The following is a 22,857-nucleotide window of genomic DNA, read 5'->3' as shown; positions in this document are numbered from 1 at the left end:
CATTTCTAATTAAAACGGGAATCTCTTTCCTATTAAAAACGGGATCCATCCACCAATTAAAAAATGGGCTTTTAAAACTTAAATAAAACAATTTGTTGAGAAATGAAAATGGGTTTTTAAGACTTGATTAAAACAATTTGTTATGAAATTAAAACGGGTTAGCGACGAAAACAGAAATCACAATTTATTAGAAAATTTATATATGTATAGTTATGATTGTTGTGCAAATTTTTAAAAGAGTCGGTACGTATACACGGGTCTATTTTATAGTCTTAATATTAAAGCTCCCATAAGGGGTATTTTTCGAGTTCTATTAAAATTCAACATCATCTCCTATTAAAATATAAATTTCACTCCTATTTGAAAACGGAAATCTTTTTTTACAATTGGAATTTCTCTCGGGAATCCTGCTCCTATTAAAACAGAATCTCTCTCCCAATTGAAAAAACGGGTTTTTAAAACTTAATTAAAAATTTATTAAAAACAATTTGTTAGAAAATTAAAACAGGTTAGCGACTAAAACGGTAGTTCCAATTTTCTAAAAAAATTTAAATGTTTTCAAAAGAATCGGTGTGTATGCACGGGCCTACAAGCTAATGTGTGTGTGTGTGTATATATATATATCGAGTATGTTCCGTTTAATTACCATAGTTTTTGTACCATAGAATTTACAATAGATCTGGACTAGAGAGAGTGCATATCTTCTTGTGTTTCGAAAAGTTACACCTAATTGGCTCGGCTTAAGCCGTATTTGGTTTGTCCAATTTTTCCAACTAGCTTCGTTTAAAAACCGTTAGATTTAGTGTGTTGTGTGGTATATATCTTTCAGTCAATGGCAATCTTGTAATTGTTTGTAAAATTGAGGACAATGTAATAAATCAAAAAAGATGCGGCTGAATTTCACTGTACAAATGGACAGTTTTACCCCTCCCTCACATATATTATTACACAAATACTTTTGAACAATGATGGTAATATTTGAAACCGGATGGGGTATAATCGGAAAGATCCATTGTTCACCTGTAATGACCCCGACTTTTACCTATGGGTAAACCAGTCATTTTACGTGTTAGTTCAGTGCTACTCTAGGTAATTACGTATATGACGAGGTTGAACATTTATCATTTGGTGGGCTTGATTAATTGATATGGGGTTTTTTATTGGGTTATATTTTATATTGGGCCTGGATATTGTATTGGGTTTGTTATTCTGTTGGGTCGTTATATAATTATTAGACTACTTCTTAAGTCTTGTTTTATATTGGGCCTGCTCCTAGTATATAGGCCAGTTTTAGTGGGCTATCGGGAAAAAGAAAATAAAAAACGGAACTCTCGGTAGTTTTTTTCACTCTCCCATTCGATCTCTCTCTCTCTAAATTTGGGGAAATCAAATTGTATGAAGTCTAGGGTTTTGTTGTATGGGGAATTGATTTTGGATCTTCTCTTGATAATTGTGTAATTTTTGGTGCATCCCTTGTTATCCAACCAGAGAAAGCGATATCGATTGGGGATAATGGGGTGGTTTTGATTGGTGCTACAGTGGTTGCCATACGACCTTGTGATGCCGAGACTTTATCGGGGATTTGAGATAGCCACGCATGGCTTATGGAGGAGGAAGGAGTAAGGGGAATTTTGGAGGGAATTGAATCACCACCTTTCTGTCTGTATCCTGGGTATGCTCGGCAGTTAATGAATCGAGAAAATGTTAAGGTGCGGGTCCTTTATTACAACAAATATGGTAAGTTAGGAAGCTAGCCAACGATAATAAATCTTTGGTGGTTTAAAAGACGTACAGGTAACTAACCTTTAATAGTGTATATTTTATACATTAAATTGCATGTATACTTTAATTACAATTTTTATCTTGATTTAATGCGATTCATTAGGTACAGTTAAATTGAGTTAAATGTTATTCATTGTGTACTGTGGTTAGTTATGATAGTGTCAATTAATTATATATTAATAACGTGCTGGGTTGATTTTAAGCGGTACACTTGTAAAGATTTTATAGAAAAAAAACGTTATTGGCATGTTTGTTAATATATAATGACGGTGGAACTGTAAATAGTTAGAGCGAGTTCAATTAGTGATTAATTACGGTGGAACCGTGAATAGTTGTTAATAGAGAAACATGACTAGAACAAGAGTGAGGAACTTATACCGCCTTCCTCATCGGAACGGCTTAATCCATTTCCATAGAACTTTACACCCTAATAGGAGAACTGCGATTGGTTTGATCCCTTAAAAAGATACGTAGGCAGCCACCCGGCTCAGCTGCTTCCATAGGAAAACCCCTACCCTTTCGAGAAAGGAAACTAAATGTTTAATATTTTTTATTGCGGTTGAAGTTGGGCATGAGAAATATATAATTGCTCGTGTTAGGTATGGATATATCGAATTATATTGAATGCTAATGTTTTTCTTGAGATTATGTTAATCGATGCACTTACGAGGATTTAATAAGGAAACGGTAAGCGGTATTAAGCAGTTAAAGGGTGTTAACCTTGTATTTTGTTTTAAATTTCATTTCAAGTTGATTATTACATATTGACTATGTATCTAACGTGTAGTATTGAAATTTCCTCACAGGGACGAATAGGTGCTTCGTAAGACAAGGCAACAAGTATTTGAGATTTTAAAGAAAAATCTAACGCACACTCTGAGCATTATGGCTAAGGCGATGATCTAGAAAGCTTACAAGGAAGCACACTAGGTTCAATCGATTTTGTTAAGTTGTTTGTAATAATTTAAGTATTTCTTTATTTGTCTTTAATTATGAATCCATTAGTTAGAAACTATGACATGGATTAGTGTTCAATTGTAAAAGACCGATCTAGGGTATGAGATTGGTTTCGGGGCGCTGTAGCTATTTGATTTAACTGGCATTTGTTGAGATTGTTAAGTAGTCGGTGTCACAAATCAATATCTTTTGGTAGTTGAGTTTATGACTGAGGTTTTACTATAATAAATGGAAGTATATTATTTAAATTTCATATTAGGACATGTTGTAAATTTATGAAATGTTGGAAATACAGAAGAAATTATACCAAAATTTCTTTGAACGCGATGTTCAAAGGGGTATTTTATATTTTAGTTCTAGTTGGACTTATGAGAGTCCAAAAACCGCTCACGTCTTGGTTTATTAGATGGTTGAATATTTGGATCGAGCTCTTTTATCTAAATATTCAATTGTCTATAAAATTGGGGCGCTATATCACCGAACCATTCTCTTTAAAGTAGTTAGACATATATGATCATTAACCAATAAAAAAACGTACAGATATGATGATCACAAACAAAAGAATCGTGGTCTTCACCAAAAAAAAACTAAAGAATCATGGTCATGAAGCTCATGAATTGCATCGTTTTGAATCTCAGTACTACATTATGTTGGAATTAAATATAAGTATTCAACAGACTTGAGGTAACTTATTCACAGATTTATTCTTCTGAAATGTCAAATGTGTATCAATCAAATTTATATATCTCAATAATCAATCTATTGTCAATTTCTCCGACCTACATTATTCTCAGCAAGACTTGACGTAAAACCATGTCCTTCGTTTCACTCCTTTATCACATTATTCACAAGAAAGTTTGCATTGGACACAAGCAAAGAACGTCGAATCCCTGATCCTAGACTCTTCAACATTTTGATACCAGTGTTGAAAAGCTTGACTTCAATAATAATTTGAGTCCTAAAAATCAACTAATCGGTGTTGTTAAATAAATTCTCTCATTTCAGGACCTACAAACTGCATGAACTCGGAATCTTCACCCAAAGCCTTCAATGTTTTAAGATAAAGACAAACTTCAATTTCCATACTTCCTTTAACTGCACCTGGGAAAACAGTCATTTTCCCGTCACACTTATTACCACACCCACTCCGCACCCCTATAGGGCACCCCCATCCAAAATCGTTCCCATAGATGTTAAACCTTGGAGAACTCCCCGTAAATAAAAGAGGCTTATCAGTAAGCAAATTATCCAAATACAAAAATTTTGGTTCTTTCACCCAATTATCCCACGTGTCGCGAATCATTGCATCATTATACAAATTAACCACTTGGTTTAACAACTCAGCTCCAAATCCGAGTCCCTGGTTCACCAACTCAGTAGCCTTTGCACTAGCCAAACCCGAACCAGTTGCGCAGCCAATGTAGTCTTCGTGTAATGGAGGGTTTAACCGGGCTCGGTTCCCTGTTACCACTATATAAATTACTTCTACATCAGAGTCCACTTTCCTCGCACGTGTAACAGCTCGCCAAACGTGTGCCAGTACTGCTTGTAAAGAAGATATCATTATATTGTTGTTGTTTATTATATCGAGGTTTGCTTTTGCTTTTAGTTTTGCTATATTTTGGGGTGAGAAATGGAAAACTTGTTGTTCATATTGGGGTATGTGTGATCTAGATCTAGTGAGTTTTTCAGATCTCGGGACAGGAATTCGAATGGGTAAATTATGAAAGCAACGGTTGAAATTAGGCCGACGAGAAATCTGATGGGCTGAGGTATTTCTACTAATTTCAGACCATGAGTTTAGAAAATGCCAAAAAGACGAACCATCAACGACAGAATGATTCATGGTGCACCCAACAAAAATACCATCAGTTAACTCAGTGACTTGAACCGAAAGCAATGGTCGAGATTCACCATCGAAATTAACTGTATCATTGAGACGAAAAAAATCATCAACAATATGGGGTACATAAAGTGGCGCCAGAATGTCGGCTAACGTTAGATCAAGAGTAGCATGGACGAACTCAGCTCCAGCATTATTGCACAGGATAAAAACTGAGATGGTGTTGTCATCATGTGTTTCAGTAGCTAAACGACCCGCGAGAGGAAAAAAATGATCGAGTGTGCAAGATAGAGAAGTTTTTAGTTGAGTGATCCACGTATCATCCTTGGGTTTGTGGAAGAGAAGGCCTTTTTGAATGGTGTTGAGAGCGAGATGGCTCAGCTCCCATGGTGTTAAATCAAGACGCTGATTTGACTCGGTATGAGTCGCTGGACGAATGGACGAAGTGGAAATGAACCGAACTTGGGTTTTTGCAGAACTCATTTTTGCTCTGTCTCTCTGTCTTCAATCCGAAGCTTAAATAGACAAGGGTCGGTTCCTGACCACTCAAGTTTTTTTTCACTGCCGTCACTACCAAAGAGAACAATCCACTAGTTTCATCCGTTTATTCAAGGGGGAAAAAAAAAGAGTTAAATTTGAGTAAAAAAATTTGGTGATTTAATCAGGCACTCATCAAATTGCATTGGGTAGCTTCCAGCCCAAGCCCGACAACAATAACCCAATACATCTCCCCACCTCAACGCATATCGGCTATCATTTTTTTCAAACATTTTTAGCCGGTATCATATTTCTCGCGAGACTGAACCCCAAAATAATAATAATAATAATAAATCGAGTTTTCTGTCGTGTTCATACTTCGAGTGTTGAGTTGTGAATCAACAATGGAAATTAAAATTGGCGATTTCACCCAATTCGAATCGTGTTCCGTTTGAATATATACTCAAACTTGGTTGGGTTAATTAAACTTGATTAAGTTGATTAAATTTGATTGAGTAGAATGGTGGGTTGATTAAACTTGATTGGAGTAAAAGATTGGGTTGATTAAACTTGATGATTTCAAACTTGATGTTTTTTTGGAGTGAGTGGAAGATTGGGTTGATTAAACTTGAGTTCGAGTTTATGTTGATTAAGTGAAAGTTGATTTTTAAAATGAACATCGTGACAAACAAACTGAATTTTTTAAGTCCAAACAATCCAGCCATGTCGCTCAAGAGAGTCCCTAAACGACCCCGTCATGTTGTCCTGGAGACTACCCAAACGACCCTACCATATCATCTAGCTAAAAACCAAGAGTTGTCTCAAACGACACGCGCAGACCACTTGAGTGTACACTCAAACTACATGGTGAGGTCGTTTGAGTGTACGCTCAAGCTATATGGCGAGACCGTTTGAGTGTACATTCAAACGATCCAATGACTTCGTTATGGCGAGACCGGTTAGATTGGTTTTTGGGCCTGAACTTTAATGGCAAACTTGTAATATGGTAAACTTATATATATGGGGGAGGGATAGAGGCACATTCACTGTAGCCACATTCTAGCCACATTGTAAATTAATCGAAGCAAAATCGTAGACTTAAAAGTTGAATTAAAGGCTGAACTTTTGTAGATATAATCTCTCCACCATGATGAATATGCTCACAAAAATTCAGCTCATTTAAAGAAATCTAACCTTAGAACATGCTCACAAAAATTTTGGACCGTTAGATGAAAAGCTCAAAAATGAACACTAATTTTTACACGGTTAGACATATCCAAATATTATAATTTTTTATGAGAATGATCTTCATGGTGGGGAGATCATTTCTACAAAAAACCAGGCCTTAATTCATTTGTGTGTGAAAAATGTGGTTATAATGTGCGCATAAGAATGTGCCTCTATCCCTCCCCTATATATAGGGTGTGTTTGTTAAATTTTAACTTATGGAAAGGAAAATAAATAAAATGGGTGGTCCACTATGGAATGGAATGGAAATGAAATAATTTTAAATGGTATGTGTTTGGTAAATTGGAGAAAAGAAAGTAAAAACTGTGGAAAGGAATAATCATGTTTGTTTGCAAAAGCTATGGAAATGAATAATTGTATTGTTGGGTGGAGTGTATTAGTAGTAAGTCCCTATCTATCTATTTCCTTTCCTTTCCTTTCCACAAAATTTTCAGGGGTTAACTAAAGACACAAAACCTTTTCCATTTGTTTCCATATGGAAAAGCTCATTTCCTTTCCATGGGTAAACAAACGCCCTTAAAAACTATGGAAAAGGTGGACCACTCTTATTTTCCTTTCATTTCCATAGTGTTTCTATTATAACAAACACACCCATATTTTTTGGGGGTTATCTAATTTGAGTGCCCAGTACAAAACCCAAAAATTGAGTTTTAGAAACCGGACCAATAGACAAAATGTCGTAGCAGAATAGTGAAAAGCTGTAATAACGTGTCATTTCAATTGGGTAAGGAATCAGGTTTTTCGATAAGGAAGATCCAGGATTTTAGATTGGGTGGGGTATACTGGTATAGTATTGAACATTCAACATTGTTAGATCAGTCCTAGCGTAACATATGATGTGAGTATGTGACACTAGCATATAACACAGACCAACATCATCTCGCCACGTGAAACTACCTAGATACCCAAACAACCAGTTACCACCCCAACCCAACAATATAATTACAAATTTGTCATTCCCTTATCCTACATGGTAACATTTTGAATTTTGAGAGCGAATTTGTGGAACAATATCTTCTCATTGGTCCAAACCATTTTCGGCCACATAAACAGTTTTTTTAGGCAATTTATGTCGTGTGGACAATAAATAGTAGCCTGTCCACAAAGTTATTCTGTTGAATCTTCCGTTGCCCTTACCCCAAAGACTCCAAGTGTTTGATATTTTCACAATTTGACCCACACTCGTGTTGGGGATTATATCAATACCAATCGATTCCCCCACTACACAGATAACTTGTATTTGAACACAATTCAACTCCGGACAAAATCTAAATATCAACTACAACCTATCTTAACATGCCCAACTCGCTAAACAACTATTAACAACCGATAATAATGTAAAAAAGTAAAAAAAACCACAACACAAAGATTTACAGGTGGTTCTACGCCATGATGCCTTACTTCCACAAGAGCCGGTTCTTAATAAAGTGGGAAGGAAGATTACAATCTCTCCTTTTCTCTCACCTTTACTAGATCACTCTTTATCTCTTTCTGGGGTTGTATCTGTAAAGGTTCTCTCTTTGTTTTAGTCGGATTCCAATCGCCCGACTTGTTAGGTTAGGTTTTTAAAAACCTTGATTTTGTTTTTATCTCCAAAACCAAATTTCGCGAATCTTGAAGCAAAGCCCACGAAAATTAGACTGGAATGGCAGCTGCCCTTTTGATGGCCTTCAATATCTTGAGATCGGCGCTGGTCGCCTCTATATGTGGTCGCCTCTAGTTCTACTAGAACCCCGAGCGAAAGCTTCATCCGAAGCGGCATTCGACATTTCCAACGCCGAATTACCCCGTTTTCTCGGCTCTGTTTTCTCTCCTCATGTGAGGGATAACTCCAACAACTCGTGTGCAGTCATGTAGAGAGTACCATCCTTGTCGTCTTTAGCGACTATTAGAGAACTCTTAGAGACTTTCCAAGTATCCCTTGTAAAAATTGTAACAAATTCTTCACTAGCCAATTGACCCACCGAAATCAAATTTTTTCTCAAATTCGGAACGTGTCGAACATCCCTTAATAACCGTGTCCTATCTTTCAACATGACACGGACATCACATTTGCCAACAATGGCACAAGATTGGTCATCACCAAGAAAGACCTTTCCAAGGTCACCTTTGGTGTAGTTCACAAAGAACTCTCGATTTGAGGTCACATGGAATGATGCGCCGGAATCTAAAATCCAAGACTCATTGTTCTCTATCGAACATATCAAAGCATCATCTTCCACTTCAACTACATGAACTTCTTGATTCTTCTTGTAGTTGTCATTCCTTGGTGTTTGGTATCGGTTACTATAGTGGCCAAGCAAACCACAATTGTAACATATAATAATACTATCATCTCTAGGCTCATCACTAGGAGTATGCGAGTTCATTCTCCCCCTTCTATTTCTCGGTCTACCACGACCCTTGTGCACATGCATCCATCCCCTCTCGCCGATTCAAAGTTGAACCCGATGTCGAGGCCCCATCCGAACTCCTTCGAATTTCCTCCGCTAGTATCATACTAACAACATCGTCGAATTTCAATTTATTCATTCCCACCGAGCCACTAATAGCCGCAACCGTAGCCTTCCAACTTGGAGTCATTTGTCCTATTAACGTCAATGCTCTCACTTCATCACTAAATATAATCTCAATCGACTCCAATTAGTCTTTCGTTTGGTTGAATTCATTTAGGTGGTCCTTGAAGGAATCATTCTCCGACATTCTCATGGAGAAGAGCTTGATAATCAAATAGACCTTGTTCGCGGCCGAAGGTTGCTCATACATGCACATTAGTGCCTTCATGAGAGACACCACCATTATTGTCACCCGAATTTATTGAATTCGAAAACATTATTTGTCCCTCGACTCTTCGATCTCAGGGTGTGACGACTCTCCACTCCCAAAACCCATAAACAGGTTTTAAAATATCGCGGATAATTAAAACCAATAAAATTTCAATTATACAAAAGTCCTCTTCATTACAAAATTCCCAATTAAGATTAGGTTACAAATCTCTTTTCAATAACTCTTTAATTAAAATATACAAATGAGAATACAAAAACATTGTCTAGACCGAAAAGTTATATCACCTTAAGGGAAAAACAAAACGTATCAGGAGATGTAACGCTTAATGCAAACCGCAGAAGCAGCAACTGAACCTTCTTCAACACTAAACTGTCAAGACTTATCAACTATGTTCATTTAATGAACACACCCGATAAGCAAACATGCAAAATCGGGTCAAGATTATAAAAATCTTTGGTGTGAGTAACCCTAAAATACAAATATACTTATACATATATATACATAATCCATAATGGGTTAGTTAGTTCCTCCATCGGTTTTAACTTTCAACGACTATTATAACATCCTTAAGAATAATAATTAAGGCAAGTAGTTCCTCATTTGCTCTTTAACTTCCAACAACTAATATGACATTCTTAACTACAATAAGTAAAGGCGGGTAGTTCCTCCACCGAGGTTTTAATTTCCCACTAACCACACAACAAACTATCGCGATAATAAATAAGGCATGTAGTTCCTCCATCGAGGCCTTTAGGTTCTAATCTAAACTATAACCACCAACCATATACAAATCATCTATCTAGAGATACATCAAGAACAAACATATTACCATAATTATATTAATTAAGGTTTTCTTTCGCGTGTCCCTAAAATCACGTCAGTATCTATGTCTTACCTAGTTTCCCCGGCTACCACAATCGCTACCCAACGAACATGTACATCCACATGCCTCCCCTTTACATAATGAGCCACTCGTGCGTCGTAACCACCTGATGATGCGACACCGTAAATCCTCACACGGAAGCCAAATCTATGTAAGACCGCCACTATTCGGCATAAAATATATGCGTCATCATCGTTTATTTTGGCGAACGGAATAATCAAGCCACTATTCGGAATTTCGCCGGAGAGGAAGGCCATTTCAACCGAAACGCCGGAAAGGGCCTGAAACCGATCGGCTAAGCGAAACGAACGGAAGGGCCAATCACATGAGTTGTGGTAGCTAGGTTCTAGGATTTTTCGTTTACGTAATTTATTCGGTGTCATACATTAATGACTCATAAACATTTCTACTATATCACGCAAGGGGTCAATTACCTTATTGCACTAAGCCATAATATCTAGAAATATCTCAATTATATCTCATAGTCACTTTCATTCTTTCACGTGCCAATATATTATGCAGACAACGCCACACACTCTTGGCAAATATTCACACCGCTTATACTAGCATCTCACATATAAAATAATGGAGTGTATATACATTTCTCCAAGATATTGCATCAATATATTATAACGTATTATATCATGTCATGTCACAATGCTTCCGTATCGCGATACATTATTTATTATAACGTATTAGGAATATAATGTCTCCTAACATCTCAAATATCGCGTGTCAAAAAATACACAACATCATCTGTCCAAATCTTTCTTGGAGGCGTTGACTAACCAATTATGCTGGGGTTTCGTACCATTTTATTTTATGGCTTGTCCATACAATATACAACATAAAACGTTAGCACAATTAGACGGTCAAAAGTCTACAATCAAAGCCCAATATTTATATCTTTACACACTACTCGCCAAATCTTAATTAGATAATGACCAACCAAGTTATCAATATCAACAATATTTTCTTACTATATATATCCATATGATCAAATATGTGAAAACTGGAAAAGTCAATCGGTCAAAGTCAACCGTCAATGGTCAACGGGTCCAACACGTCATGGTCAAGGTCAAAGTCCACATGTCCGGTCAAAAGTCAAAGTCCACATGTCTGGTCAAAGTCAAACCGCCCCGGTCAAAGTCAATGTGTCATGGTCAAAGTCAACGAGGTCCCTGGTCAAAGTCAAGCGAGTCTGGTCAAAGTCAAACCGTCGTTTTAGGTGTTCGACGAGGGTTCATGGTCATAGCCGTGGTTCATGGCTAAGGTCAAAGGTGCATGGCTCGTGGGCTCGTGGCTAAGGTCATGGTTCGAATTGGACCGCCAAGCCCCAAACCTTATTAGGGGAAGTCTAAACAGTTGGAAGGCCCATGTAGATCTATTTTAAGTCCAATGGGTGGTCCAATATTAATATTAAACGGGCCCAAAACAGTCAAGTGGTTCGGTCCAAAATACAAATGAAGCGGGCCATAGACTAATATTAGAACCGGGTCCCAAAACTTAAGTTAAAGCGGTCCACAACTTAATATGAAACGGTCCGAAACCAAGGGTTAATCCGCCTAATAACTAACTAGTGTTTAGGCCCAAAACTGAAACTGGAATCCGGGCCCCAACAACTAATTAGTTTGGCCCAAATCCGAATAGAACTTCGCCCACAACTAACACTAAACCGAAATTTCGGTCCAACCACCCGAAATTTCGCCCAAACAAACAAATCGGTTTGGCCCAAATAACTTAACTTGGTTCGCCCAACCAAAAAAACATAACCTCGGGCCCAAATAAACCAACCCAGCCCAAACCCAAACCGACATCTGTTCATCATCTCCCTCGATTCTCTCCTCCACCAGACCTTCAACAGAGCCACCCACTATCTCACCTCCCCCTCACATCGGTTTGACTCCCCATCATAAACAAACCGGCTTTAATTAAGGCAAACACCTCAAATGTTTAAATCTAGATTCCACCAAAACTAGATCGAGATTTGATTTCGCCATTAAAGCATGCTCCAAGCTCAATCGACTGCCCCACTACCACCATTCATCGTCCCTCAACCCAAACAACAACAATATCAACAAAAACGTTCAATCGTATTCATATGCGGTGTTTGGTTTGGGCAAGCCGCCATTGATGGGCGATTGCAAGCTTCTGTCCTCCCATCTACCGCCTCACCCACTACAATCAACACTAAACAACCAAGCAAACCAAAAACCCAGCCCAACCACCGATTCGCCACCGCCATTCTCGTGATCTTGAAGTTTCACTCAACCCCAAACTCCCCCACTACCACCGCCGGTTCAACCACATCCACAATCCATTTAAACTCTAACATCACGGTAGATAACCAAAAAGGAGTTTAAACAAGACCATCGGGACGATTTGTCCCTCGTGGCTTGGCGGCGTCTGTCGAGATTCATCAAACGGTTTCACTACTAACCCAAAACACTATACCAATATTTAACATACCAATATTTAACTAGTTTAAACAAAATAACGAAACGGGACAAAAAGAATGAACAATAAAACAATTTTTGTATACGGTGTAGTAGAAAACTAACTACTCACTGTATGAACAATTTCGACCGAATCCTCCTAGCCCGATTAAATTATTTCTCAACGCCTCCAAAGAAACCAGCTTCTCTGCGCCTCCATTTTTAATATATTATTATTTTTATGAACCCTATTTTCTAGAAAAGTGTTTATATACTTGGGTCCAAACCCAAGCCCAACCTGAACTTCGGCCCAAAACCGGGCCAGCAGTATCAAAATCCAATCCAAGCCAAATTTTTAAATAAATAATTTAATTAATTAATAAATAAATAAAATGTATTTTAAAAATACAGGCGTTACAATATACACATCTCAAAAAGGATCTCGGCCCCGAGATTCGTATAAATAAACTATAACAAACAAACGCGTTGGTTATTAACTTAGAACCTATACAAGAATGCACGTTGATTAAACTTAAGCAAGATAACATTGGTATTAATTATTTTTAAATAATTCCCGAATATATATCCTCATGCCATTACAGAACCTATTATAGTTTAGCTGTCTATATTAAAACAATTATTATGGTCACTTAAACGCAAGATAAACATATCATATCTTTTTAGCATGCAATTTCTTGACACGTAGCAAACCCTACGAAAAAAATAATATCCTACGTAACTAATCAATAATACAGGATAAGTTCATCCATGCATAAAACATTATGGAGTCTTACATATCATGCATAAAAGAAAATTAGTGTCCTAGCACACTTGAAACAAAAATGTCACTCATGTCATTGATACTACAATAAAACTTTATATTTACGTTAGTCATGCTATCAGAAAAAAATAAATTTTAAAACCACCCTTGAATCCTAATTCATGCTTGCAATTGGATCAAATATAGCACGTATCAAAAATAATAATTTTTTTCATATTCCTCTATCAAAATCATATAGACTGAAACAAAACAATTAAGAGTAAATACTCGAATATGCAAAAATCATGTGGAACTAATTTAACGATATAAATCAATCATATCATACGGTAATAGTTCAGTATATACAATAATATATAAGCGTGTATAATGCATGTATACACATCTCAAAGAATACACGTGTATCGTGAGGTATACACATCTCAAAAAGAATACACATTATATTTTATTTATTTATTATTATTATTCTCTATTTATAATTAATCACTTGAGCCTTTTAATCTCTTATACTTTAAAATACTATTCATCCATTAACGTGTACGAGTGAGGCGAGATAGTTCCTCCAACACTGAGGCAATTAGTTCCTTACTCAGTACGTCATAAAGCCATCAAATAATACAACTCATTCAATATTATTTCTTAAATAATAACATAACACTCCAATACAAAGTTCACAGACAGGTTGTCATACTTAATTCATACTCCACGTGAAAATGATCACCAACAACAAAATCACACTATAGTAGCACACATCATTTTGATCAAATCCATTAATAATTAACATATTACACATATAACCACTCCTCATATGCTAAGGAAAATAAAAATCATTTCATATGCACTCCACAAGAGTAACTAATATAAATATACACCTTACACGTACAAACAAATCAAGAAAAATATTGACTCTCTTTATTTCTATATCTCTTTCATTTTCTTTGTAAAAATAAAACAACTAGCGGAAATAGTTTTGAAAATAAAACTCCTTAAACACTCCCCATAAACCACGATCCGAGAATCACCTAGACTCACCCTAGTCTAAGCTAACCAAATGCTCCGATACCAAACTGTCACACCCCGAATTTCGACAGAATTCGGAAAAACATTATTTGTCCCTCGACTCTTCGATCTCAGGGTGACGACTCTCCACTCCCAAAACCCATAAACAGTTTTAAAATATGCGGATAATTAAAAACCAATAAAAATTTCAATTATACAAAAGTCCTCTTCATTACAAAAATTCCCAATTAAGATTAGGTTACAAATCTCTTTTCAATAACTCTTTAATTAAAATATACAAATGAGAATACAAAAACATTGTCAGGGACTGAAAAGTTATATCACCTTAAGGGAAAAACAAAACGTTATCCAGGAGATGTAACGCTTAATGCAAACCCGCAGCAAAGAACCTAACCTTCTTCAACACTAAACCTGTCAAGACTTATCAACTATGTTCATTTAATGAACACACCCGATAAGCAAACATGCAAATCGGGTCAGCATTATAAAAATGCTGGTGTGAGTAACCCTAAAATACAAATATACTTATACATATATATACATAATCCATACGGCAGTTAGTTCCTCCACTGAGGCGCCTTAACTTTCAACGACTATTATAACATCCTTAAGAATAATAATTAAGGCAAGTAGTTCCTCCACTGAGGCGCCTTAACTTCCAACAACTAATATGACATTCTTAACTACAATAAGTAAGGCAGGTAGTTCCTCCACTGAGGCGCCTTAATTTCCCACTAACCACACAACAAACTATACGCATAATAAATAAGGCATGTAGTTCCTCCATCGAGGTTTTAGGTTCTAAATCTAAACTATAACCGACCAACCATATACAAATCATCTATCTAGAGATACATCGGTAACAAACATATTACCATAATTATATTAATTAAGGTTTTCTTTGCGCGTGTCCCTAAAATCCGCGATCGTATCTATGTCTTACCTAGTTTCCTGGCTACCACAATCGCTACCCAACGCCGAACATGTACATCCACATGCCTCCCTTACATAATGAGCCACTCGTGCGTAACCACCTGGCGGGATGCCGCACACCGTAAATCCTCACACGGAAGCCAAATCTATGTAAGCACCGCCACTATTGGCATAAAATATTTGCGATCATCGTTTCTATTTTGCGAGCGGAATAATCAAGCCAATTATAAATTTCGCCGGGAGGCGCCAGAAGGCCATTCAAATTCAACCAAACGCCCGAAGAAGGGCAGCCGAAGGCCATTCAACTTTTAAGCGAAGCGCGGAAAGGGCCAATCACATGAGTTGTGGTAGCTAGGTTCTAGGATTTTCGTTACGTAATTTATTCAGTGTCATACATTAATGACTCATAAACATTTCTACTATATCACGTGCGGGTCAATTACCTTATTATTTTAAGCCATAATATCTAGAAATATCTCAATTATATCTCATAGTCACTTTCATTCTTTCACGTGCCAATATATTATTGCTTGACAACGCCACACTCAGGTAGGCAAATATTCACCAGGTGCTATACTAGCATCTCACATATAAAATAATGGAGTGTATATACATTTCTCCAAGATATTGCATCAATATATTATAACGTATTATATCATGTCATGTCACAATGCTTCCACGTGATCGCGATACATTATTTATTATAGCATTATTAGAATATAATGTCTCCTAACATCTCAATATCGTCCACGTGTCAAAAAAATACACAACATCGGTTGTAAATCTTTCTAGAGGCGGTGACTAACCAATTATGGGGTTTCAGGTACCATTTTATTTTATGGCTTGTCCATACAATATACAACATAAAGCGAAACATGATTAGGCGGTCAAAAAGTCTACAATCAAAGCCCAATATTTATATACTTTACACACTACTCACGTCAAATCTTAATTAGATAATGACCAACCAAGTTATCTACAATATCAACAATATTTTCTTACTATATATATCCATATGATCAAATATGTGAAAAACTGGAAAAGTCAACGGTCAAAGTCAACCGTCAATGGTCAACGGTCAACACGTCATGGTCAAGGTCAAAGTCCACATGTCCTGGTCAAAAGTCAAAGTCCACATGTCCTGGTCAAAGTCAAACTGTCCTGGTCAAAGTCAACAGGTCATGGTCAAAGTCAACAGGTCCTGGTCAAAGTCAACAGGTCCTGGTCAAAGTCAAACTGTCGTTTTCGTGTTCGACAGGTTCATGGTCATAGCCATGGTTCATGGCTAAGGTCAAAGGTGCATGGCTCGTGGGCTCGTGGCTAAGGTCGTGGTTCGAATCTTAATTGGCCAAGCCCAAACCTTATTACCCGGGAAGTCTAAAGCGATTGGAAGGCCCATGTAGATCTATTTTAAGTCGATGGGTGGTCCATGCAATATTAGAAGCGGGCCAAAAAAGCGGTCAAGTGGTTCGGTCCAAAAATACAAATGAAGCGGGCCATAGACTAATATTAGAACCGGTCCCAAAACTTAAGTTAACCGGTCCACAACTTAATATGAAACTGGTCCGAAACCAAGGGTTAATCAGGCCCAATAACTAACTAGTGTTTAGGCAAAAAACCGAAACCAGGCGGGCCCCAACAACTAATTAGTTTGGCCCAAATCGAATAGAACTTCGGCCCACAACTAACACTAAACTGAAATTTCGGTCCAACCACCGGCGAAATTTGGCCCCAAACAAACAAATCGGTTTTGGCCCAAATAACTTAACTTGGTTCGTGACCAACCAAAACATAACCTCGGGCCCAAATAAACCAACCAGGCCCAAGCCCAAACCGACATCTACGTTCATCATCTCCCTCAATTCTCTCCTCCACCCGACCTTCAAATCCGGCCACCACTATCTCACCTCCCCTCACATCGGTTTGACTCCCCATCATAAACCAACCGGCTTTTAATTAAGGCAAACACCTCAAATGTTTAAATCTAGATTCCACCAAAACTAGATCGAGATTTTGGTTGCCATTAAAGCATGCTCCAAGCTCCAATCGACGACCCACTACCACCATTCATCGTCCCTCAACCAAAAACAACAACAATATCAACAAAAAGCGTTCAATCGTGTTCTGCGGTGTTTGGTTTGGGCAAGCCGCCATTGATGGGCGGTGCAAGCTTCGGCGTGACTCCCATCTACCGCCTCACCCACTACAATCAACACTAAACAACCAAAGCAAACCCAAAAAACCAAATAGCCCCCAACCACCGATTCGACCACCGCCATTCTCGCCAAGATCTTGAAGTTTCACTCAACCCCCAAACTCCCCACTACCACCAAGCGGTTCAACCACATCCACAATCCATTTAAACTCTAACATCACGGTAGATAACCAAAAAAAAGGAGTTTAAACAAGACCATCGGGACGATTTGTCCCGTGGCTTGGCGGCGTCTGTCGAGATTCAACGATCCGAAACGGTTTCACTACTAACCCAAAACACTATACCAATATTTAACATACCAATATTTAACTAGTTTAAACAAAATAGCTAAAGCAGGGACAAAAGAATGAACAATAAAACAATTTTTGTATACCGGGTGTAGTAGAAAACTAACTACTCACTGTATGAGCAAATTTCGGACGAATCCTCTAGCCGATTCGTCAAGGTGGCTCCAACGCCTCCAAACAAAGACCCTTCTCTCTGCCTCCATTTTTAATATATTATTATTTTTATGAACCCTATTTTCTAGAAAAAGTGTTTATATACTTGGGTCCGAAACCCAAGCCCAAACCTGAACTTCGGGCCCAAAACCGGGCCCGCGTATCAAAATCAATCGGTACCAAATTTTTAAATAAATAATTTAATTAATTAATAAATAAATAAAAATGTATTTTAAAAATACGGGCGTTACAACCATCTTCTCATTTTTAATATTGAAGGCACAGACTTCAAGAGACTCAATCGGATTGTCGCCAATGCTTTTCTATCTAGCAAATCCCATTCATTTTGCTCGCAACTCGCTGGCTTCTCTCCCATCAATGATTCATACAAATCCTTTTGATAGAGTATGTCTTCAATTTACATCCTCTAATAGCCGAAGTTTGTATCATCAAACTTCTCTATTTTGTAACTTCTTTTGTCGGTCGTCATGACTTCCACTGAACCAAAACAACGGTAGAGAACCTCTCAGAGGAATTTCTTCAAACACCTAGCTCTCAATGCTAAAGGTGGAGTCTGCATACCTTGTTCCAATGATTCAAAACCGTACTCTGATACCACTTGTTGGGAGATTTCACTAGAAAGTCACACCTCAATCTAGTTATTTTCTATCCCAAATGATTTAAACTTGAAAATCACACCAAGAAAATCACTCACCCAAGACTTTGGTAGTTATCACAACAAACTCAACAAAGCAAAACCACTAGTTTATCATCACAATTCATAGCAACAATAAATATGGAAGTAAATAATGTAAAGAGACACAAAAATTTAAGGTGGTTCGGTAAATGTTACTTACATCTACACAAAAGTCGAGTTTCTTTTATAGTACATATTGGAGAGTTTACAAGAGGTAACAAGAATCAAGAACAAGAGGCCTCACTCAAACCCTAGCTCAATAGAGCTCCCACAATACCCAAGAAATGAATCTCTCAAAAGTTGTCTCAAAACCTTATTTTATTTCCTTTATATAGGCACACATAGAAAAATGTGAGAAAATAGGTTTTGGGCTGAAATTTCGAAATCTGTCAAAATTCCGGAAGGCATGAGCGCAGGGTGCACCCTGACCAAGGCATGGGCGAGCGCGGGTCACGCCCGACTTCCAGTGTTTTCAGCGCATGTCGCGCCTTGTCCAAAGCATGGTGGAGCGCGGGTCACTCCCCCTTCTCCAAACTGAAAACTGAGAGTAACAAGGTCGGACACCGGAGCAAAGCTCGACGGTTCCACAAACCCAACAGTTCGGACCGACTTATGTATTCTTTTGTAATTAACTGGATATCATTGGTTTTAGCCAAAGCTTAAATAAAGGGCGCTTCTGCTGTAATCTGTGTGAGCAGGTTAGTTGTGACTAACTATGGTACCGTCGTTCATGTTGTACTTCGGCTATACTTATATTCTCAATGAGAATTGATAATGTCTGATGCGGTAATTGATGATTTGGTTAGCATGGGTTTCAGGGGGTGTGTATTGATCTAGTGAATGACACACTTGATTTTCCATGTGTTTAGCTTCTGCTGGTGGAATTATCAAGATCCCTACGGCAAATGTAGTAGTTCCTTCTCGATTACTGCTAACGTTTTTTAGTGTGTATTTGTTGGGTTTAGGATAACATTTTTGCTGTAGGTCCTCGAAGGTTTGATTTTAAGTTCTTAGCTGTACGTACCTGTATAATTTAACTCGGAAATGCAACCATCTAGCAGTCTGGTTGAAAGTTGAAACCAAATAAAGTTTGAAGACCAGAAACTAACTGTTTACCTACTTATTTATTCCTATTTGCTTCTTCTAAGAAGGAAACTGATTATTCCCTAATTTTAGAAAGGAAGGTATGTTCCCTAATTTTGGTTTTCGTTGGTTCTTCCATTTGCGTTATTTTGCTTATTATCTTTTTGAATACTTGTTTATCTTTGTTCTGTTTCTGGAAAACTGAGGATATTTGGGTCTTGATAGACAGTCATTTGTAACCAAAGAGTCGTATATTCCAGTTGTTCTATGAATGCTGGTGGTTTTTATTTGGTTTTCTGTGCAGGACATTGTTTTCATTTTGCTTGTGGAGGAATGCGAGCACACTCGCAGGAAACTCACTTAATCCTTTTCTTCTACCTTGTATTCGCTACAGAACACTGAACACCAAAAGTCTCAATTGGATTTAGAGATAATCAGGCTGGAGCTGTAACTTTCACCTGTAATCCCTTCACGACGTACTTAACCTTTTAAGTTGCAGTGCTAAATAAGTTCTTCACATAGAGGATTCTTACAAAGTCACGAGGAAAATAATACGAGGTACTTCCGACATGGTCTTTTCGTGCTTGATGGTTCTATGATTATGGTTGCATGCTAACTATATAGTATATCCAAAATTATGCTCATTAAACAATATCTTTAGATATATATTATGGTTATATTCTGTTGGCTCTATTTTTTGGAGCCCTTCATAAAGACTCCAACTTTTGGGGGTATTGCACCTGGATAAATTGGCACCCGGATTTTAAATGATTATTTTTAAACTAGCACTCAATTAGGATTTTTTGACAAAAGTAAAACAAAAAATAATGATTTTTCTTTATATGTCCTTTTATTATCCCTTTTTATATGTCATTTTACACCCCACATGCCTATAGTTCTACGGCAGGTAGTTGCCGCGAGATCTCATATCCTACGGCAGGCAACTGCCGTGAGATCGCATATCCGACGGCAGGCAGTTGCTGCGGCATATTTTTTTTGTGTTTTTTTTTTTTTCACTTCAAATTTTACATATTGAACACACACAACATATGGATACCTCATTTTCTTCTTTAACGTTTCTTTATCCATTCTAAGAACAATACCAAAACCATGACAAAAAAAATATACAATCGAGTTATAATTTTGCTATCTCGCGGCAATATTTTTATATGCTATGAGAAAATTTTGTGATCAAATTAATAAATAAAAGTTTTAATAATTAACACAAACAAAGACTCCATTTTAATAAACAAAATACTTTCGCGACAACTAACTTTTTTTTTATGATGGCTATTAAAAAAAAAATTAAAAAATATCCACGGCAGCCACTTTCCGTGGGATATGAGATCTCGTGGCAACCCGATGCCGTGGATTGTGCAATCCGGCGGCAGGTGCTTGCCGTTAGTGTTTTTTGTATTTAATGGATGAGTGCTAATACCGTTGAATTGGTCAAAGGGGTGCTAGTCCCATTTATGGGGGTGCTAATACCGCGGCCCTTTTTGTAATACACTTTGCCTAATTACGTTTACGTATACTCCCAAAAAAACCAAACATTATTACAAAAAAAAAAATAGATATATAATATACTCTCTTGGCTTTATTTTTTATTTTTTGGAGCATTTATAAATACTCCAACTTTTGTAAAACACTTTGTTTGATTACTATAAAATATGAGAGAACATTAGAAGTTTACGTATACTCCCAAAAAAACCAAACATTATTACTTAAAATAAAGATATCACCTCTCTCTATATTAAAGCAGAGTACATCTTATGTGGACAGTCTCTTTTCTAGGTGGCGCATTCTTGAGACATAGGTATGCCACGTGGACACTCTTAATTAATCATAAGAAGTTTTCTAATACAACATGAACTCTTAATCTTAAGAAGTTTCCTAATACATCACAACTCTAATAAGTCAATAACATCTGACAAGAAAATTTTATACTTACTCCAATAAAAAAACATTGCTAAATTAACTCTAAAAACTTATGCTAATAATTATCATTCATTGAATTCCTCACAAAAATTTAGGGGATATGAATTTTGAAATGATTCCGACCATATGGCCGGGTCTAAAACCTTGTATATATTATAGCTATACCATATTTACTCTATTTTTTTAGCCTTCATAAAGACTCCAACTTTTATAAAACACTTTGCCTAATTATGGAAAAATGGGAGAGAAAATTGAAAGTTTACGTATACTCCCAAAAAAACCAAACATTATTACCAAATAAAAAGATATATATATTATAGCTATACCCTATTGGCTTTATTTTTCAAGGCTTCACAGAGTCTCCAATTTTTTCTAAACTCTAATTATAGCTATACCCTCTTGGCTCTATTTTTTAGAGTCTTCATAGAGACTCCAACTTTTGTAAAACACTTCGCCTAATTACGATAAAATATGATAGAAAATTGGCACTTTACGTATACTCCCAAAAAAACCAAACATCATTACCGAAAAAAAGGAGATCCTTAGATATTATAGTTATACCCTCTTGGCTCTATTTCTTGGAGCTTTCATAGAGACTCAAACTTTTGTAAAACATTTTGCCTAATTGCGGGAAAATAGGTATGTATGCTCCTAAAAAAACTAAACATTATTACCGAAAAAAAAAGGAGACAAATATTGGAAAAACACTATCACATGCTTTTTCTCACATTTTTTCTTTTCCTCCATTCTAAATACTCAAATGTAATTAAGAAAATAAAATTATACTTGCATATTCTATAAAATATATTTGCTCAATAACTTGATTCTTCAACTGTTCACGAGATGTAATTTTTACCAACTATTCAATGTTGCTACCACGGTATGGTCAAGGCACGTTAATGGAAATACAATACTTTCTTAAATCCCACGGTGTAGCACTTGAGATCTCTCATCTCTCTAAAAGCCTAAGCCGCCTAAATAGTATTTGAGATATCTCTAAAAGCCTAAAGACTAATGTGTTCCCATTTTCAATGCAATTAAATATTATAAATCACAAAAAACCTAACGAAAAACCTTATAATTTGGATTTATGTTTTTATCGTAACAAAGATAATTTTGTCTCTTTGCTGATATATACCATATAGCGAATCATATTTAATTTTTATTTTTATGTTTTTTTAAGTAAAAATTTTATTGATACTGATGAGAAATTTTACAAATAATTATGACAAGTGTGCAACAAGCTGCGCCGCTAAGTCCTTTATGAATAGCAAATCTTATTCTTCTAAAAACAAACTCGTTAGAACCAGCTGTCATAACGTTACTGTCCATAACTTTTTG

At 36.8% G+C, this 22,857-nt stretch overlaps 1 protein-coding gene and 1 long non-coding RNA gene across 2 annotated transcripts; one reads left to right on the top strand and one right to left on the bottom strand.

Moving 5' to 3' along the window:
* The first annotated feature begins 1,284 nt into the window (after window positions 1–1,284).
* Window positions 1,285–2,944, top strand: LOC147520910 (uncharacterized). Its single transcript, XR_015212913.1, has 2 exons — window positions 1,285–1,794; window positions 2,589–2,944. It is a non-coding gene; the product is annotated as an uncharacterized LOC147520910 (long non-coding RNA).
* Window positions 2,945–3,339: 395 nt separating this feature from the next.
* Window positions 3,340–5,090, bottom strand: LOC147520909 (putative acetyltransferase At3g50280). Its single transcript, XM_086592418.1, has one exon. It carries the CDS (start codon window positions 5,063–5,065, stop codon window positions 3,722–3,724), a length of 1,344 nt encoding a protein of 447 aa, XP_086448544.1. The 5' UTR covers window positions 5,066–5,090; the 3' UTR covers window positions 3,340–3,721.
* Between the last annotated feature and the right edge of the window lie 17,767 nt (window positions 5,091–22,857).

This window comes from Coptis chinensis, chromosome 2 (assembly GCF_015680905.1).
Source record: "Coptis chinensis isolate HL-2020 chromosome 2, ASM1568090v1, whole genome shotgun sequence".
In the NCBI taxonomy this organism is placed as follows: domain Eukaryota; kingdom Viridiplantae; phylum Streptophyta; class Magnoliopsida; order Ranunculales; family Ranunculaceae; genus Coptis; species Coptis chinensis.
The sequence above is the reverse complement of the archived record's forward strand: the minus strand, read 5'-3'. Positions and strand labels throughout refer to the sequence as shown.